Genomic DNA, 13,796 nt, shown 5'->3' with positions numbered 1-13,796 from the left:
GATAGCAACACGGAGAGTAGGGTGATTTATCCTCAATGCTACCCTTCCCACCTCATTTCCCAGGTGCATAGAGAAACAGAGCTGCTTAAAGATAGGGGAGCAGTTGGGGATTATCTTAATTGCAAAAAATGGCCGCGTGCTGCTGCAGTCAAGTTTGCACAAACCCCCTTCAATCTGCACGCCCCTTTTAAAACAACTAAGCCTAGATTTCCCTGCCTAGGTCGAAGCACGTATTGGATTTAATAGTCCTTTCCTGGCTGCTACCATTTGGTTGAGAGCGGTGGGGGAGATCAATTGTCCAGCTGATGCCACTGTTTCCTCTGCGTCTCATTTCCACCCCTGCGGAGGCGACGGCGGTAAAAGAACCCGGAAGGGGCCTTTCCATCCCGTTGGCAGCCCTTTCCTTTCCCAGCCAAACCAGCCCACCGCCCGCCCTCCATCGCCTTTGCAAAAGGGCTACCGGAGTGCCTGCCCGCCCCGCGTGCTCTTGGGCATTAGGCCGCCTGCGCTTTGCATCTGGGGAGAGCAACCGTTTCCCCGGCGGTGGCCATGAGTGCCCCGGACGCGGTGCGCCTGCTGGACGCCGCGGACTTCGCGGCACGGAAGCACGCGGCGCAGCGCCGCAAAGACCCGGAAGGCACGCCGTACATCAACCACCCCATCGGTGAGCAGTCTCCTGAGCATGTGCAGTGTGCGCTTTCTTCCGCAATGCAGTGGGGACGGGGGCTACACTTCCAGTTCATCATCTGTCGTGGATGCATTAGTTGAGATTCCTGCATTGCAGGGGGTTGGACTAGATGGCCCTCGTGATCCCTTCCATTTCTACAATTCTCTTATTCCTTTTAGAAGCTAAGTACTGCCCCTCTGTCTAACCCCCCCCCACAGGTGTAGCCCAGATACTGGCACAGGAAGCTGGAATAACGGAAATTGCAATACTACAGGTAAGGGCACCCCCTCTCCCTCCCTGATATTTTCCCTGTCCTAGTTTAAAGCTTCCAAGCACAGCGATGCAAGGCTTAGCCTGGAAAACTCATAATAAGTGTGCCATTAAGCATGTGTGAATAGCTTTGCATTCCTGCAGAAAAGTACTTCAAAGAAGAGGGCAGGGTGTTGGGGATCAAAGTCCTTTAGAAACTGAGCATCAAGAACCTCCTATTTCCAGGCTGCTCTCCTCCATGACACTGTTGAAGACACAGACACCACCTTCTCAGAGATCGAGGAGCACTTCGGGGAGGAAGTGAGGCGAATTGTGGAGGAAGTGACGGATGACAAGACTTTGGTCAAGAAGGAGCGCAAGCGGCTGCAGATTGAACATGCTGCTCAGAGCAGCCGAGAGGCCAAGCTGGTGAAACTGGCAGACAAGCTGTACAACCTGCGAGATCTCAACCGCTGCACACCCCGAGGTCCGTCTCTGGCCAGCCACCTTGGGTAGCCCTTCTGAAAGGAGGGGGAGTAGCTGGCATGGGATGGCAGGATCCTTGCTGTCCTTTTCTGTGTTACAGAACAGGAGCTCAATAACTAATTTATTAAGACTTCTGCTCTGTATCTATAATCTGGTGGGGGCAGGATCTAGTACAGCATTTTAAAATATTCAGCTTGGACAAAACATAATACAAAACCTTCCTATGCTGTACACAGTTCCGGCCACACACAAAAATGAGTTCAAATAGCAAAGTCATGTAGCTTTTCCCAAATTAGTCTCTGGTGAGCACTGCTGTCAACTGAAGAGTCAAGCACCTATGAGAACAGGTTTAGCTAGTAGACATCAATGCTGTTGTGGAACAGGTCAGGGAGATCACACAGTCTCCACCCCACTTCTTGAGCGGCTCTGATCCCCTCCTTAAAGTAGCAAAGCAAGTCCAGCTGTCACAGTGTGTGGCAAAGCAGTAGTCAGGCTTGTGTATGGATGCAAGTGTGAATTTCTGACTTGTGGGTTTGTCTCTCTTTGGCCAGGCTGGTCCGAGAACCGAGTCCAGGAGTACTTCCACTGGGCTTCGAAGGTAGTGACGGGCTTGCGTGGGACAAACCCGGTGTTGGAGGAAAAATTGTGGCTGCTGTTTAAAGCCAGAGGGCTACCTGAGTGACATGGCTAAGCTGCAGCCAAATCCACTGGAAGGGAAAGGAGGCCACAAAGCTTGCTGAGCTACTAGGTAAAAAATGGAGAAGAATTTCGCCAATTTGTCTGCGGTCCCACTTACTCTTATCCTGCCTCACTAGGTACTCTCAGTGTAAAGTGATGCCCTCTACATATATTTGGAATACTCTGAAAGTATGCTGGAAACAAGGCAACCTCGCCAGATGCCTTATCCATCCTCTGGAACAAGTGTAGACATTATGGCATACAAGGGGAGAGGATGAAAGTAGCTCACTTCTTTCTCTGCCCCCCACCCCCACCCCCAGTCTCTGCAAATAAAGAAGAAGGCAACCTAAGGGTACCACTTGGCCTACTCCTTTCCCCACGTGGCCTGGCTATTGCAGCACCTTTGGAGGGCAGGACTACAAAGAACTCTCTCACACCTGCAGTTCAAGCACAGCATCCTTCTTCTCTCAGCTCATTATGGGCATCTACAGAAGATCACATTGCACTATGGTTCCTGGAGCATAATGGAGTGTCTCCGTTCCCAGGATCTTACTTCTCTCACCCACCCACTTTGCTTGGCTGGATAGCAAAAGCATGTATGTTGAGAGTGGTTCTCAATAAAAGCCTTGAGCAAGTTGTGACTCCGCATTGGCATCAGTCTATAAAACTTGCAAGGAGGTGGGTTTATTCCCTGGCTATCGGTGAGGGGTAGAGGGAGGGTTTCCAGCTTCAAGGATGGGGTGAGTGGGAGTGCTGCCCCTGGTATAAATCACCAAAACAAAGTTTCTCCAGATGATAATGCTATTCTCCTTGGGCTCATGGAGCTGACCAGGCATTAATGCAGCAATGAAGTGGCTGGCCTGACAACGTTAGAAAAGGAAACTGCCCCAAGGGTGGTCACAGTTTGCTTTGGGACTAAGGAGGGGAGAGATCTCCGAGAGGTGAACGCTCGCCTAGGAAGGGAGCTGGCTGGGTTGGGGGGGCAGCCCCCCTCCCCCAGGGATGGGGCAGTATGCACCGAAGCAGCCTGCTGCGAGGAAGGCAAGTAGCGTTCACTCTTAGCAGGGAAACAAATGCGGCCGCGGTTGGCTCTGCCCTCCCAGCATCACCGGGCAGCCAATGAGAAGTTTCCCCACCACCTCAACGAGGAAAAATGGGGGAGTCGGAACAATAATAAGAGCGGACGAGGGCGCGAACGGAAGCCGGCTGGGCCGCGTTGTCATGGCAGCAGGTCCACTTCCGGGCTGTCCCGGCAGCAACAGCGTTCGCTGTTGGGGGTTCCGGGAAGGAAGGGCGACGTCCTACACTACCAGCCATGGCATCCCCCGGCCACCGCGACGCCCCGGAGCTGCCGGACTTCAGTCTTCTGAAGCGCCTGGCGCGGGACCAGCTGGTCTACTTGCTGGAGCAGGTGGGATGGGCGGGTACTGGGGCGAAAGCTGCTCCCCATGGCCCTTGCCTGGCAATGACGCTTCGCCTCTTTCTCCGTCTCGCTGCAGCTCCCCGGCAAGAAAGATTTGTTCATCGAGGCCGACCTGATGAGCCCCCTCGACCGCATCGCCAACGTCTCCATCCTCAAGGTGCGCGAGGAGCTCCCCGCTTGCTTCCTCTTCCTGCTCTTTCAGGCAGGCAGTAATTCGGCAGGAGCAGCTTCTCGCCCCCGCCCCCTTGTAGTACGGACAGCGGTGGGAAGGCTTCCCATGTTGCGACTCCCCGGGCTTTAAGGCAGCTGCTGAAAGCACAAAAGCTCACCTAGGAGAAAAGGGCAAGGGGCGGGGAGACTGACATGAGGATGCTGGGGTGAGGAACTGAACGTGGAGGATCCCACTTTAGCTGTGCCTACTGGCAACTTCTGTCCAATTTCGTTGCTGCATAAATCAGAGGAAATGGGGAAAGAGGAAAAGGGAGTCACCCCACCACCACCACCACCACCCTCAAGAAGCAGGGGTGCTGTGCAGGATGTGGAGCTGATCACTCTGCTTCCATCTCTCTTTGCAGCAACATGAAGTGGACAAACTTTACAAAGTGGAGAATAAACCAGCCCACAGTACCAGTGATCAGTAAGTGTGAGGCAGGAGGCCTGCCCTGTTTGGCCAGGGCTTACTGAGCCTGCTGCATGGGGTTGCCTGCCTGCCTCTTTTCTGCTTGCCAGGGAAAGGCGGTGTTTCTCCATCCCTGAGCCATGGGACAAGGTCACCCACAGGCAGACAGAGCAGAGCTGTTTCTAAGACTACTCCTTTCATGTTGTCTGTTTTGTTTCTTTCTCCCAAGATTGTGCTTTTTGGTGCGGCCACGGATCAGGAACATGAAGTACGTGGCAGGTAAGCTGGGGGTTTGCATGTGCTGGCCTGAGGGAGGAGCAATAATGGTAGTTGTCAGTGGTAGATCTGATTTACATGCCAAAAGTTCCAGGTTCAATCTCCAGGTAGGGCTGGGAATGTCTCCCTGCCTCAAACCTTGGAGAACTGCTGCCAGTCAGTGTAGAAAATACTGAACTAAATGGACCAAGGCTGCTTCCTAGCTCCCAGGCTTAGCAGGAGGTCCCAGTATGGACAGTCTGTGCTGAGCACCTCTGAAAGGAATATGAACCGTGTAGTGGTCTGATTATAGCAGTGCCCTGAGCAATTATGGAAGAAGGGTATCATGACTAGGTTAGACCAGAAGTCTTATCTACCCTGCCTATGGTAATGTTTCAGGCTGCTACCAGAATTCAGGGGGATGCTGGGTAATTGGGGAGTGGGTTTCAGCCTGTCTCTTCTCCTGGTTCTTGGCAGTCTGCCTACCTGCATCTATCTCAACAGGTATTTCTACCACACACCCCAAGCTGCAAGAGTATGGGACTAAGGGGTCTTTGTGCAAGTTCCTGGGGTGTTCTGTATTATTACAATCTGTTGCAAAGCTGCCTTGAGATTAAATTAAAAATATTCTAAATAAAAAAATGTGGACAGCCTTTTCCTGGATTGCCTAGAAAGGGCTTGGCCAGCCTTGCCTGCTCCTTGATTCATTTTTTCCCCCTAGACATAGTAAACGCCGATAAGGCAGCTGGCCGGACCCGCAAGTACAAGATTATCTTCAGTCCTCAGAAGGCGAGTCTCTTGTAGCCGGGAGTTGTGGGGTCGGGTTTCTTGGGATTTACCTTCCAAGTAGTCCAGGGGTAGCTCAGCAATGTTGTGATGTGTGGACCTTCTGAAGTGCTGCTGGCTGGCTGGTCCCTCTGGCTGGGTGGTATTTCCCAGTCTGGGCTGTGGCTGCTGCCTGGGCTGCCCAGCTCTAAGATGCATTGATTTGTGGGCAATACTGAGCTAGATGAACCAATGTTCTGATTTGTTATAAGGCAGCTTCCTGTGTAGTCTGGGCAGTGGGTGGTATGTGGGTGTAGAATTAGGGGGGTCTCTTTTATCTCCCAAGCCCCCAGACGTTTGGTTGAGCTTAACATGTTTCAATTTAGCCACTGCCAATTTCACTCTCTGCAACAGTTTAGAGGCTAAAATTGGTTGTGCCTGTAAAACACCCTCCTCTGATCTTGGAGGAGTCTCATCAGTTTTTCTCAGTAGAAGGGGGTTCTAGGGACACTTAGACTGCTTGTTCCCAAGGCTGCCCGGAGCTGATTGTCTTCTCCAACCCTTTCCAGTTCTACACATGTGAGATGGTGCTGGAAGAAGAGGGGATCTATGGGGGTGAGTTTCAGAGACGGAGAACAGAGATTTTGCTTGGCAGGACATCAGGATCAAAGTCAGCGGGTGGGGAGGGGGCTGTACTTGAGGAAAGCAGCAGTTCAGCTGGTGATTGGCTCCCCGGCATCCCCTTCCCCAAGCTCAGAAACTTTGAGCAATGCTGTCCTGTTCATGCTTACTCAAAAGTAAGACGCACTGTGTTTCATAAGGCTAACTTCCAGTTAAATGGCATAAGATTGCAGTCTGAATATGCCAGTGTTCATTGTTCCGTGTATGGGATTGATCTGTGTTGTATTAATTTGTGGTTAGTTTTTCATCTTTTAAGGTATTTTGATCATGTTTTAAGATGATTGTTCACTATGCTGGGCAATACCAGGAGGAAGGGTTGGGTATAAGAAGAATGAATGAATAAGTAATATTGCTACGTTTAAAATAAAGTTAAAAAAACACCTCTGACCAGTCACCTGAGTTACTCCAAGCAGCTAATTTAAGGCATTGGAGAGGTTGTATCAGGGGTCAAAGGCAAAATCCCCCTTGTGTTGTCCTGGTTCCTTGGCAGACGTGACCTGGGATGAGTGGTCCTTCTACTTACTCCCTTTGGACGATGACATCATCAGCATGGAGCTCCCGGAATTCTTCCGTGACTATTTCCTGGTCAGTATTGACTCCTGCAATGTCCCTATCTATTCACACTGCCCTCCTCCCCCTTGTTTGCCTCAGTGTCACATCGCAAGTACCAGCTCAAGAATTTTAGGCACAACTTCAATTTCCACCCTCTTGTGTCAATCACAGCTTCCTTCTCTTGTGCCCCAGTAGGAAGGAGACCAGCGCTGGATCAGCACCGTGGCCCAGGCCTTGCAACTGATGAACTCTCTCTATGGACCATTCAGCAGGACCTACGGAATTGGCCGGTGTGCTAAGGTGGGGCCTTGTTGGTACAGGAGGATCAGCTGAAAGAATGTGAGAGGGGCCTGGTCCAGAGAGCAGAAAGTCTCTGGGTAGGATGGGGTGGGCATGTATTGAGTATATAGCAGAAAGAGCTCTGAATACAAATGTTTCCAAGAGCTTTCCTCCACATTGGTGAGACCTTAGAATCATATCATAGTGGGTAGCAAAGTTAGTGCAAGACAAGCAAGCAGCTGGATTCTGTCAAGTCACTTAAACAGGGCTGTTGGGGTCAGAGGCAGGATTCCTGCCTCCTTGATGGGGGCCCCTCCCAGCTACACTGGTTGGGCTGACGGGCAGGTCTGATCTTCTCCCAGATGGTCCATGAACTCTGGCGTGAAGTGGTGGAGGAAAGCGACGTTGACAGTGTGGGCCGGAAGCCAGAGATTGGTCACATATTCCTTGTGGACAGAGGTAAGGGCATGAGAAGTAGGTTCTGTTAGACGGGCAGATGGGGCCTGGTGTCATGCCTGGAGTCCTGGCCCAAGGTCGTGACTGGAAGTTTCTGAAGGAGCCTAAGCATTCATCTGTGTAATTCAAGCAAGTACAGCTATTTTTGCTAAGCTGAGATGCATGAAATGCTGTAAAACAAAACAGATCTCCTGGACGTGGGACCCTGTCTTCAGTGAATTCAGATCTTTGGTCCACCTAGCTCTAGGGGCAGCTATTCAGGATTTCAGGCAGAGTCTCTCTCCCAGCTCTTGCCTGGAGATGCCATTGAACCTGATGCCCTCTGCATGCAAGGCAGTTTCTCTGCCTAGGATGGCCCTTTCCTCTTATGGGTGTGGGTGGGGAAGAAGCCTAGGGTGTACACCCCCTCTCCTCCCAGGAGGTGTCCCCTTCTGTTCTGATACTCTTTTCTGCCACCTGCCCATCTCACCCCTCTCCTGGCTCTCTTTTCAGACGTGGATTATGTCACAGCCCTTTGTTCCCAGGTTGTGTACGAAGGCCTGGTGGACGATACCTTCCGCATCAAGTGTGGTAAGTTTCCATTCCTGGGGGGGCTGCTTCCCCACCTGCTACCTCTCCAAAGGTCAGGAGGGCCTGCCTGCCTCCCAGAACAGTCATTGATCAGCTGACACTTGGGGGCAGAGGCTGCTCGCAGGCCAGATGTCCTGTCAAGCGAGCACCCTGGTGAATTCACTTTCTGCAGGGAGCGTTGACTTTGGCCCAGATGTCACCTCCTCCGATCGGAGCATCAAAGTCCTGCTAAATGCTCAGGACAAGGTGAGTGTCTGCCTTCCCTTCTCCTCCTGAAGGCAGGCTTGGTCAGGGAATTTAAGGCCTCTCGATAGCAGCAGAAGGTGCTGCCCTGTTGTGGGGGCAAGTGGTGGGAGCACTAGTGCTGTGAGCTGAGGGTTGGCCTAAATGGGGGTGGGGGGAGCTAGGTGCTGTCTGGCCACCCTACTTGCCTCTCCCTGCAGGTCTTCAGTCAGATCCGCAACGAGCACTTCTCCAGTGTCTTCGGTTTCCTGAGCCAGAAGGCCCGGAACCTGCAGGCGCAGTATGACGTGAGTGGGATAAGCGGAGAGGGGCAGTGGGGGGCGGGTAGGATTCCTGGATGCCTCAGGATGCAAGAAGTGTTCTCCCTTTGTAGCGACGGCGAGGGATGGACATCAAGCAGATGAAGAACTTTGTCTCCCAGGAACTGAAAGGCTTGAAGCAAGAGCATCGCCTGTTGAGTCTCCGTAGGTCTCCTCCTCTCCCTCCTGGGGCAACAACATCAAATGGGGGAGGAGCAGCTAGGAGCAGCAGAGTGTCATCACTGACTTCCTTCTACAGACCCGGTAGCCTCGTTCTGGGGTGGGGAATCTGTAGCCCATGAGCCACATCCTGCCTTTTGCCCATGGAGAGCAGAAGAACAATGGGGTTGAAGTGGCACAAGGAGAGAGGGTGGGAAGAGTGCTGTGCACCCCTGCAGTGCTGTAAACTCCATCCCCTGTCAGCAACAGCTTGTGATTTGTCTTTTCCTCTGGGTCAGTGCCTCCCTTGATTAGTGCTGCCCTAGTTCGAGTCTTCTTGTGCCTGCAGATATTGGAGCATGCGAATCCATCATGAAGAAAAAAACCAAGCAAGATTTCCAGGAGCTGCTGAAGACAGAGCATGGTGAGATTCTGACCTTTCCCCACTCGATCTAGCTTCCTGAGCCCTAAGAGCCTCATTTTCAGGCATGTAAAAATCCAGGTGCTCAGTAGCTGAAGAAGCCAGGAAGCTGGTTTTACATCTTTTCAGGCTTCTAGAATATCTTACTGCCTCCTGAGTTTTGGAAAAAAAACCAAAAGCCCTCAGTGCCTTAGATGTTCTTGTTGCTATTTCTCTCCCCTCAACTGAAATTCCATGCTTGCTACACCCAAGATTTGGACCACTAAACAATCAAGAATTTATCTATTGCAGTTGAAGACCTATAGCGGTTGAACTTGATGATAATACTCAGGTGCTGAATTTGGGGAGTTAGACTGGAAGGCAAGAGAGACAATGGGGTGACCGGAGAGGGAACCCCCCATGCTTGCCAATCTCAGGGCTCCTTTCTGTTTCAAAACCGGTACAGTTAAGAGGGTTCTCAGCCTCAACTGATGGATTCTTATGGAACAGTTTGTGCTTTCTAACCCAGAAGGTTTACAAGTGCCTCTGAGCATGGCTGTTGCAAGATATGCTGCTGGGAAGCAAAGGGATTTTTTTGAGGGGAGGGGGAGCATACTGAAACTCTCTAGTAGAGTTAGAAAGAATGGGCTGATTCTGCTCTCCCCGCCCCCTGCCCCGCTTGCCTTTGCAGCCCTCCTGGAAGGATTTGACCTCCGCGACAGTATCAGCTTCATTGAAGAGCACATTGACCGACAGGTAAGGGAGAGGCCCGGGGTGGGGAGAAAATGCAAGAACTGACCTCAGTTGGTGTCTGGGTTTACCAGATCATATAATTGTACAAAAAGTTAAAATTTCTTTCTCCCTCCTTGCAGGTCTCCCCCCTTGAGAGTTTGCGCATGCTGTGCCTGCTGTCCATCACGGAGAACGGTGGGTGCTCTGCTGCAGGAGGAGGGGAGCCATGGGAGCGTGCAGGGGTGTGCTGCAGCGCATTCACATCTCCTTTCTTCTGGTTGCTCCAGGGTTCGCCCCCAAGGACTATCGCTCCCTGAAAACCCAGTACCTCCAGGTGAGGTGGGAAGGAAGCAGCCCTCCTTTGGGCTGGAGGAGAGGGAAATTGGCTTTCCTGAGCCTCTGTAGATGTGCAGTTCCTCCTGGCTGGTGCTGGTCCTGCTGGACTCATGCTCCCCTTTGTTGTGATCCCCTGCAGTCCTCCTCTGCCCTTATGCTCATCTCCCCCCACCCTTCCCTTCTAGAGCTATGGACCAGAGCATCTGCTGACCTTCCATAACCTGAAGCACCTGGGGCTCCTGACAGAGCAGGTGCCAGGGGAGACCCTGACAGCCGTGGAGAACAAAGTCAGCAAGCTGGTGACAGACAGAGCGGCAGGTACAGCATCCTGCAGCAGCAGTTTCCCTTTGGAGCCTCTGTGTGTCCTGTGGAGGGGCATCCTGATGAGCCAGGAAGGAGCAGCTCCTCAGCAGAGCAGACGAGCTCAGTGCTCCTTGAAACCTTGTTGGCCCCAATGACCAGCTTCCTTTTGCCCTCCTCTTCCAGGGAAGCTCTCAGATGCCTTCAACTCACTAGCCAGGAAGAGCAATTTCCGAGGCATCAGCAAGAAGCTGGGACTAGTGAGTGCTATGCGGGGGGTGGAGCCGTGAGGTCGGTGTGGGGCAGCAGGCATCCTGATAAGACAAATCTCTCCCCCTTCTCCAGATCCCCCGTGTGGATGGCGAGTACAACCTGAAAGTGCCCCGGGACATGGCGTACGTCTTCAGCGGTGCCTACATCCCCCTGAGCTGCAAGTTGATAGAGCAGGTGCAAACCAGATCTCCCCTCTTCCCGTGTGGCCCTGGCCAGCCTCCCAAGAGAGGCCCCAGTGCCCATGTCCCTTATTGTGGCTTCTGCTAACTCTACTGCCATCTTGGCTGCCTCATGCAGGTGCTGGAGCGCAAGAGCTGGCTGGGCCTGGAGGAGGTGGTGCGGCTCCTCGGGGGAAATGAATTTTCTGTGGCAGGTCAGTGGCTGAGAGCAAAGAGTGGGCAGCACCAACATGCTCTGTCAATACTCTTTCACCCCATGGGGTATTCTCTTGTTATCATTTCCCCCACATGTGATAACATACGTCCTCTGGGCATGGAGTGGTGTGGGGATTCGCCATAGCCTGAGCAGTACAGGAAGCTGTGTACGTTCCCTCTGTTGTATCTCTGGAGTGGTGGTTAGACATTATACTCATTATTTTTAAAAAATGCAGCATGCCTTCTTGAGTTTTTGAAAAAACTAACCAAGGTGGTTAATACATTTTTGTAAAACACAACATTATCAAGCACCAGAGCTTGAAGTGAGGAAGGTGCTTCATACCATCTAGGACACTGACTGAGAGCAGCTCTCTGGGGATTGAGGCAGAGCCCCCCCCCCCAGCCCTCCCTGATATATAACACTAACACACACAAATACACCTGCTTCAGTTGTGTGTTCATGCCTGCCTAGAGCTTAAGCATTTCCTTGGAATTAAACCAAGGGAGACCAGCTGCATCCTCCTCTGTTCTCCTTGCAGATACCACTGTGGAGGAGAATCCTGCCTGGGACTCCCAGCGCATCGTTCTGGCCATCTTCTTAGGTGGCTGCACCTTCTCTGAGATCTCAGCTCTTCGCTTCCTTGGCAGAGAAAGAGGTAAAAGCAATCCTTGAGCCAGAGGCAGCAGCGTCTTGGGAACTGGCAGTGGGCCTTCCCTGTTTTATGATCCCAGATAACTGTTTGTTTGGCATAATACATCTTTTTAAAGACTATTTTAAATGTAAGAGGAAAGCAAGAATTTAGCTCTTATGAAGTTTGAAAAAGGGATCAGAAGCTGGAGAGGCCTCTCTGTATAGCTCCTTGTAATACATTGTTTAATAAATTATGCAGATAAGCAAACACATGCAAGCTTCCTAAATTAACATATTTTCAAGGCTTTGAATTTAGCTATTTTTGCCTCTCTTAGAGCAAGCCAGTGGAGGCTTTTGTTCTCACCAGACTCCAGGCAGCCTGTGTTTGCCTTTTGCAATTTCATTCTCTGGCTCCCCTTTTTGCAGGGATCAGGTTCATCTTCCTGACGACAGCCATCACCAACAGTGCCCGGCTGCTGGAATCAATGATAGAGACAAGGGCATGAGAGCTTCTGCAGCAAGGCATGGGCGATGTGCATACTTCAAGCAGCTGTGGCAGCCCTCAGATATTGCAGCAATGCTACCTGGAAAGTCTCCCCACTGCTTCCTGTAGGCTGGCAGCTGGCGAGTTGTTTCTCTACCCAGCAAGAAATCTGGGCTTGGACGTCTCTTCCTTCTTGCTCAGCCCGCCCATGGCAGGCAACGGGCTGTTCTTTCAGGAGCTTGACTCTCCACTGCTTTGAACTTTGGGCTGCCTCCTGTCCAGTGAGAGGCCTTTCCTTCACCCACCCTGGAGACACTTGGCCTTCCACTGCCTCCTTCCACTGCGACTCCTCCTGGCCTGCCATAGCACTGGGAGTATGCAGGGAGAGGTGGTCACCTGCAAACGTGACTCCTCCTGCCAGTTTGAGCAGTGCAATAAAGATGTGTCTGGTAACTGGTCTGAGCACCTGCTCTTTCTTCTTTCTCCCTCCGTCTCAATATGGGGAAAGTGTGCTGGCAGGGAAACTGCTTCTTTTGTCATTGACTACCCGGTTTAAGGTGCTTTGGAGCTTCTGCCAACAGATCAGTGAAGCCAACCAAGAAGCGGGGGGGGGGGGGAGGGAAGGAAGGCTGCTGTAGCTGTAGGGGAGTGGCACAAAACCAGTGGGAGCTGGGAAGGGCCCTGGCCCCCAGGGAGACTGCCTCAGCACACAGGAGAGAAGAGGAAGCCATTGCAGACCCTCTCCCCTCAACGAAAAAGAGCCTCTTTCAGCCTCAGGGTCTGTGCAAGATCCAAAAGAAAACTGAGCTCCAGTTGCCAAAATGACTAAACAACTATTTGCATTTATTACTAAGGTTTTATATGCTTTTTTTTAGTTAAAGTGTTAGGGCTAAGGGATACATAAAAATAAGAATTTCAAATAAAATAGATCACGACATAAAAGCACAAGAGTGAAAAAGCAACAGAGAAGGGAGGTTCCCAAATATCAGAAATTCTACCTCCTTCCCTACAGACCGTCTTGGGGGCAGTTGGGGCCCTCTTGGTAGTTCCTCCACCGTCAAAGGTGGAGGGGGGCAGCCCAGAAGAGGGCCTTCTCTGCAACAGTCCCTAAGCTGTAGAACTCCCTACAGAGGTGCATCCAGTGCCTTCATTGTACAGCTTTTGGATAATGCTGAAGATGCACTTCTTTGTCCTAGCTTTTGACATTTGAGGTGTGTTTTTAGGGTGCACCTTAATTTTATGGTTGTAAGTTGTATTGTTTTTTAATATTGTTAATGCTGAACCTATGCTGGGACCTCAGGGTGAAGGACAGGTAATAATAAAAAAGGAGGAAGGAAAATAGGACACCCCCCCCCCACTGTTTAGAAGAGGCAGAAGAGATAAGAGAAACTGTCACCGTACAAAACAACTGCATGATGGTGCAAAGAAAGCTCATGTCTGCTGGTGTATTGTGGAAGATAAGAGTCATAGGCCATTCAGACCTTTGGCCAAATGAGACCCTAGGACAGTATGTCAAAAAACGCTTTCTGCTTCTGGGAAACACACAGCAGCACTTTCCTCTATCTGCTTGCTTTCTCGACTTTCTTTGCTGCAGGAGAAGCTGCCTACTCAGACGAGGTGTGGATATTTTTCCCTTGGGAAGGAAGGTGAGTAATCCAATGCGCAAGCTACAGCAAGGAGTGGAGAGAATGGCTGGCCGCCAGATCCTACAGTCATGGGGGAGGGGGGCTCAGGCGGAACAAACACAACCCTCGGAAGGAAATGCACCAAAAACAGAAAGGATAGCAAGACTGGCAGTGCCCACCAAGCATCAGCTGCCAGAGTCATGACACCCCATGGAGGGTGGAAGCCCCAGGACCATCTTCCCCCTTTGGCATACACAGCA

The 13,796-nt window shown here is 51.6% G+C and overlaps 2 protein-coding genes across 2 annotated transcripts; both read left to right on the top strand.

The window, feature by feature from the left end:
* The first annotated feature begins 358 nt into the window (after positions 1–358).
* HDDC3 (HD domain containing 3) lies at positions 359–2,726 on the top strand. The gene is made up of 4 exons (XM_083476081.1): positions 359–664; positions 886–941; positions 1,163–1,403; positions 1,954–2,726. Exons 1-4 carry the CDS (start codon positions 550–552, stop codon positions 2,082–2,084), a joined length of 543 nt encoding a protein of 180 aa, XP_083332207.1. The 5' UTR covers positions 359–549; the 3' UTR covers positions 2,085–2,726.
* Positions 2,727–3,314: 588 nt separating this feature from the next.
* VPS33B (VPS33B late endosome and lysosome associated) lies at positions 3,315–12,364 on the top strand. Its single transcript, XM_083476080.1, has 23 exons — positions 3,315–3,491; positions 3,580–3,660; positions 4,079–4,140; positions 4,352–4,401; positions 5,099–5,166; positions 5,712–5,757; positions 6,314–6,408; positions 6,571–6,675; positions 7,017–7,113; positions 7,603–7,680; positions 7,853–7,926; positions 8,124–8,210; positions 8,297–8,387; positions 8,731–8,805; positions 9,473–9,537; positions 9,654–9,708; positions 9,801–9,847; positions 10,035–10,167; positions 10,336–10,409; positions 10,495–10,596; positions 10,720–10,795; positions 11,336–11,452; positions 11,854–12,364. Exons 1-23 carry the CDS (start codon positions 3,396–3,398, stop codon positions 11,931–11,933), a joined length of 1,854 nt encoding a protein of 617 aa, XP_083332206.1. The 5' UTR covers positions 3,315–3,395; the 3' UTR covers positions 11,934–12,364.
* The last annotated feature ends 1,432 nt before the right edge of the window (positions 12,365–13,796 follow it).

This window comes from Podarcis liolepis, assembly GCF_965112155.1.
Source record: "Podarcis liolepis genome assembly, chromosome: 14".
In the NCBI taxonomy this organism is placed as follows: Eukaryota; Metazoa; Chordata; class Lepidosauria; order Squamata; family Lacertidae; genus Podarcis; species Podarcis liolepis.
Note: the sequence above shows the minus strand (reverse complement) of the source record. Positions and strands in the feature narration are given on the sequence as shown.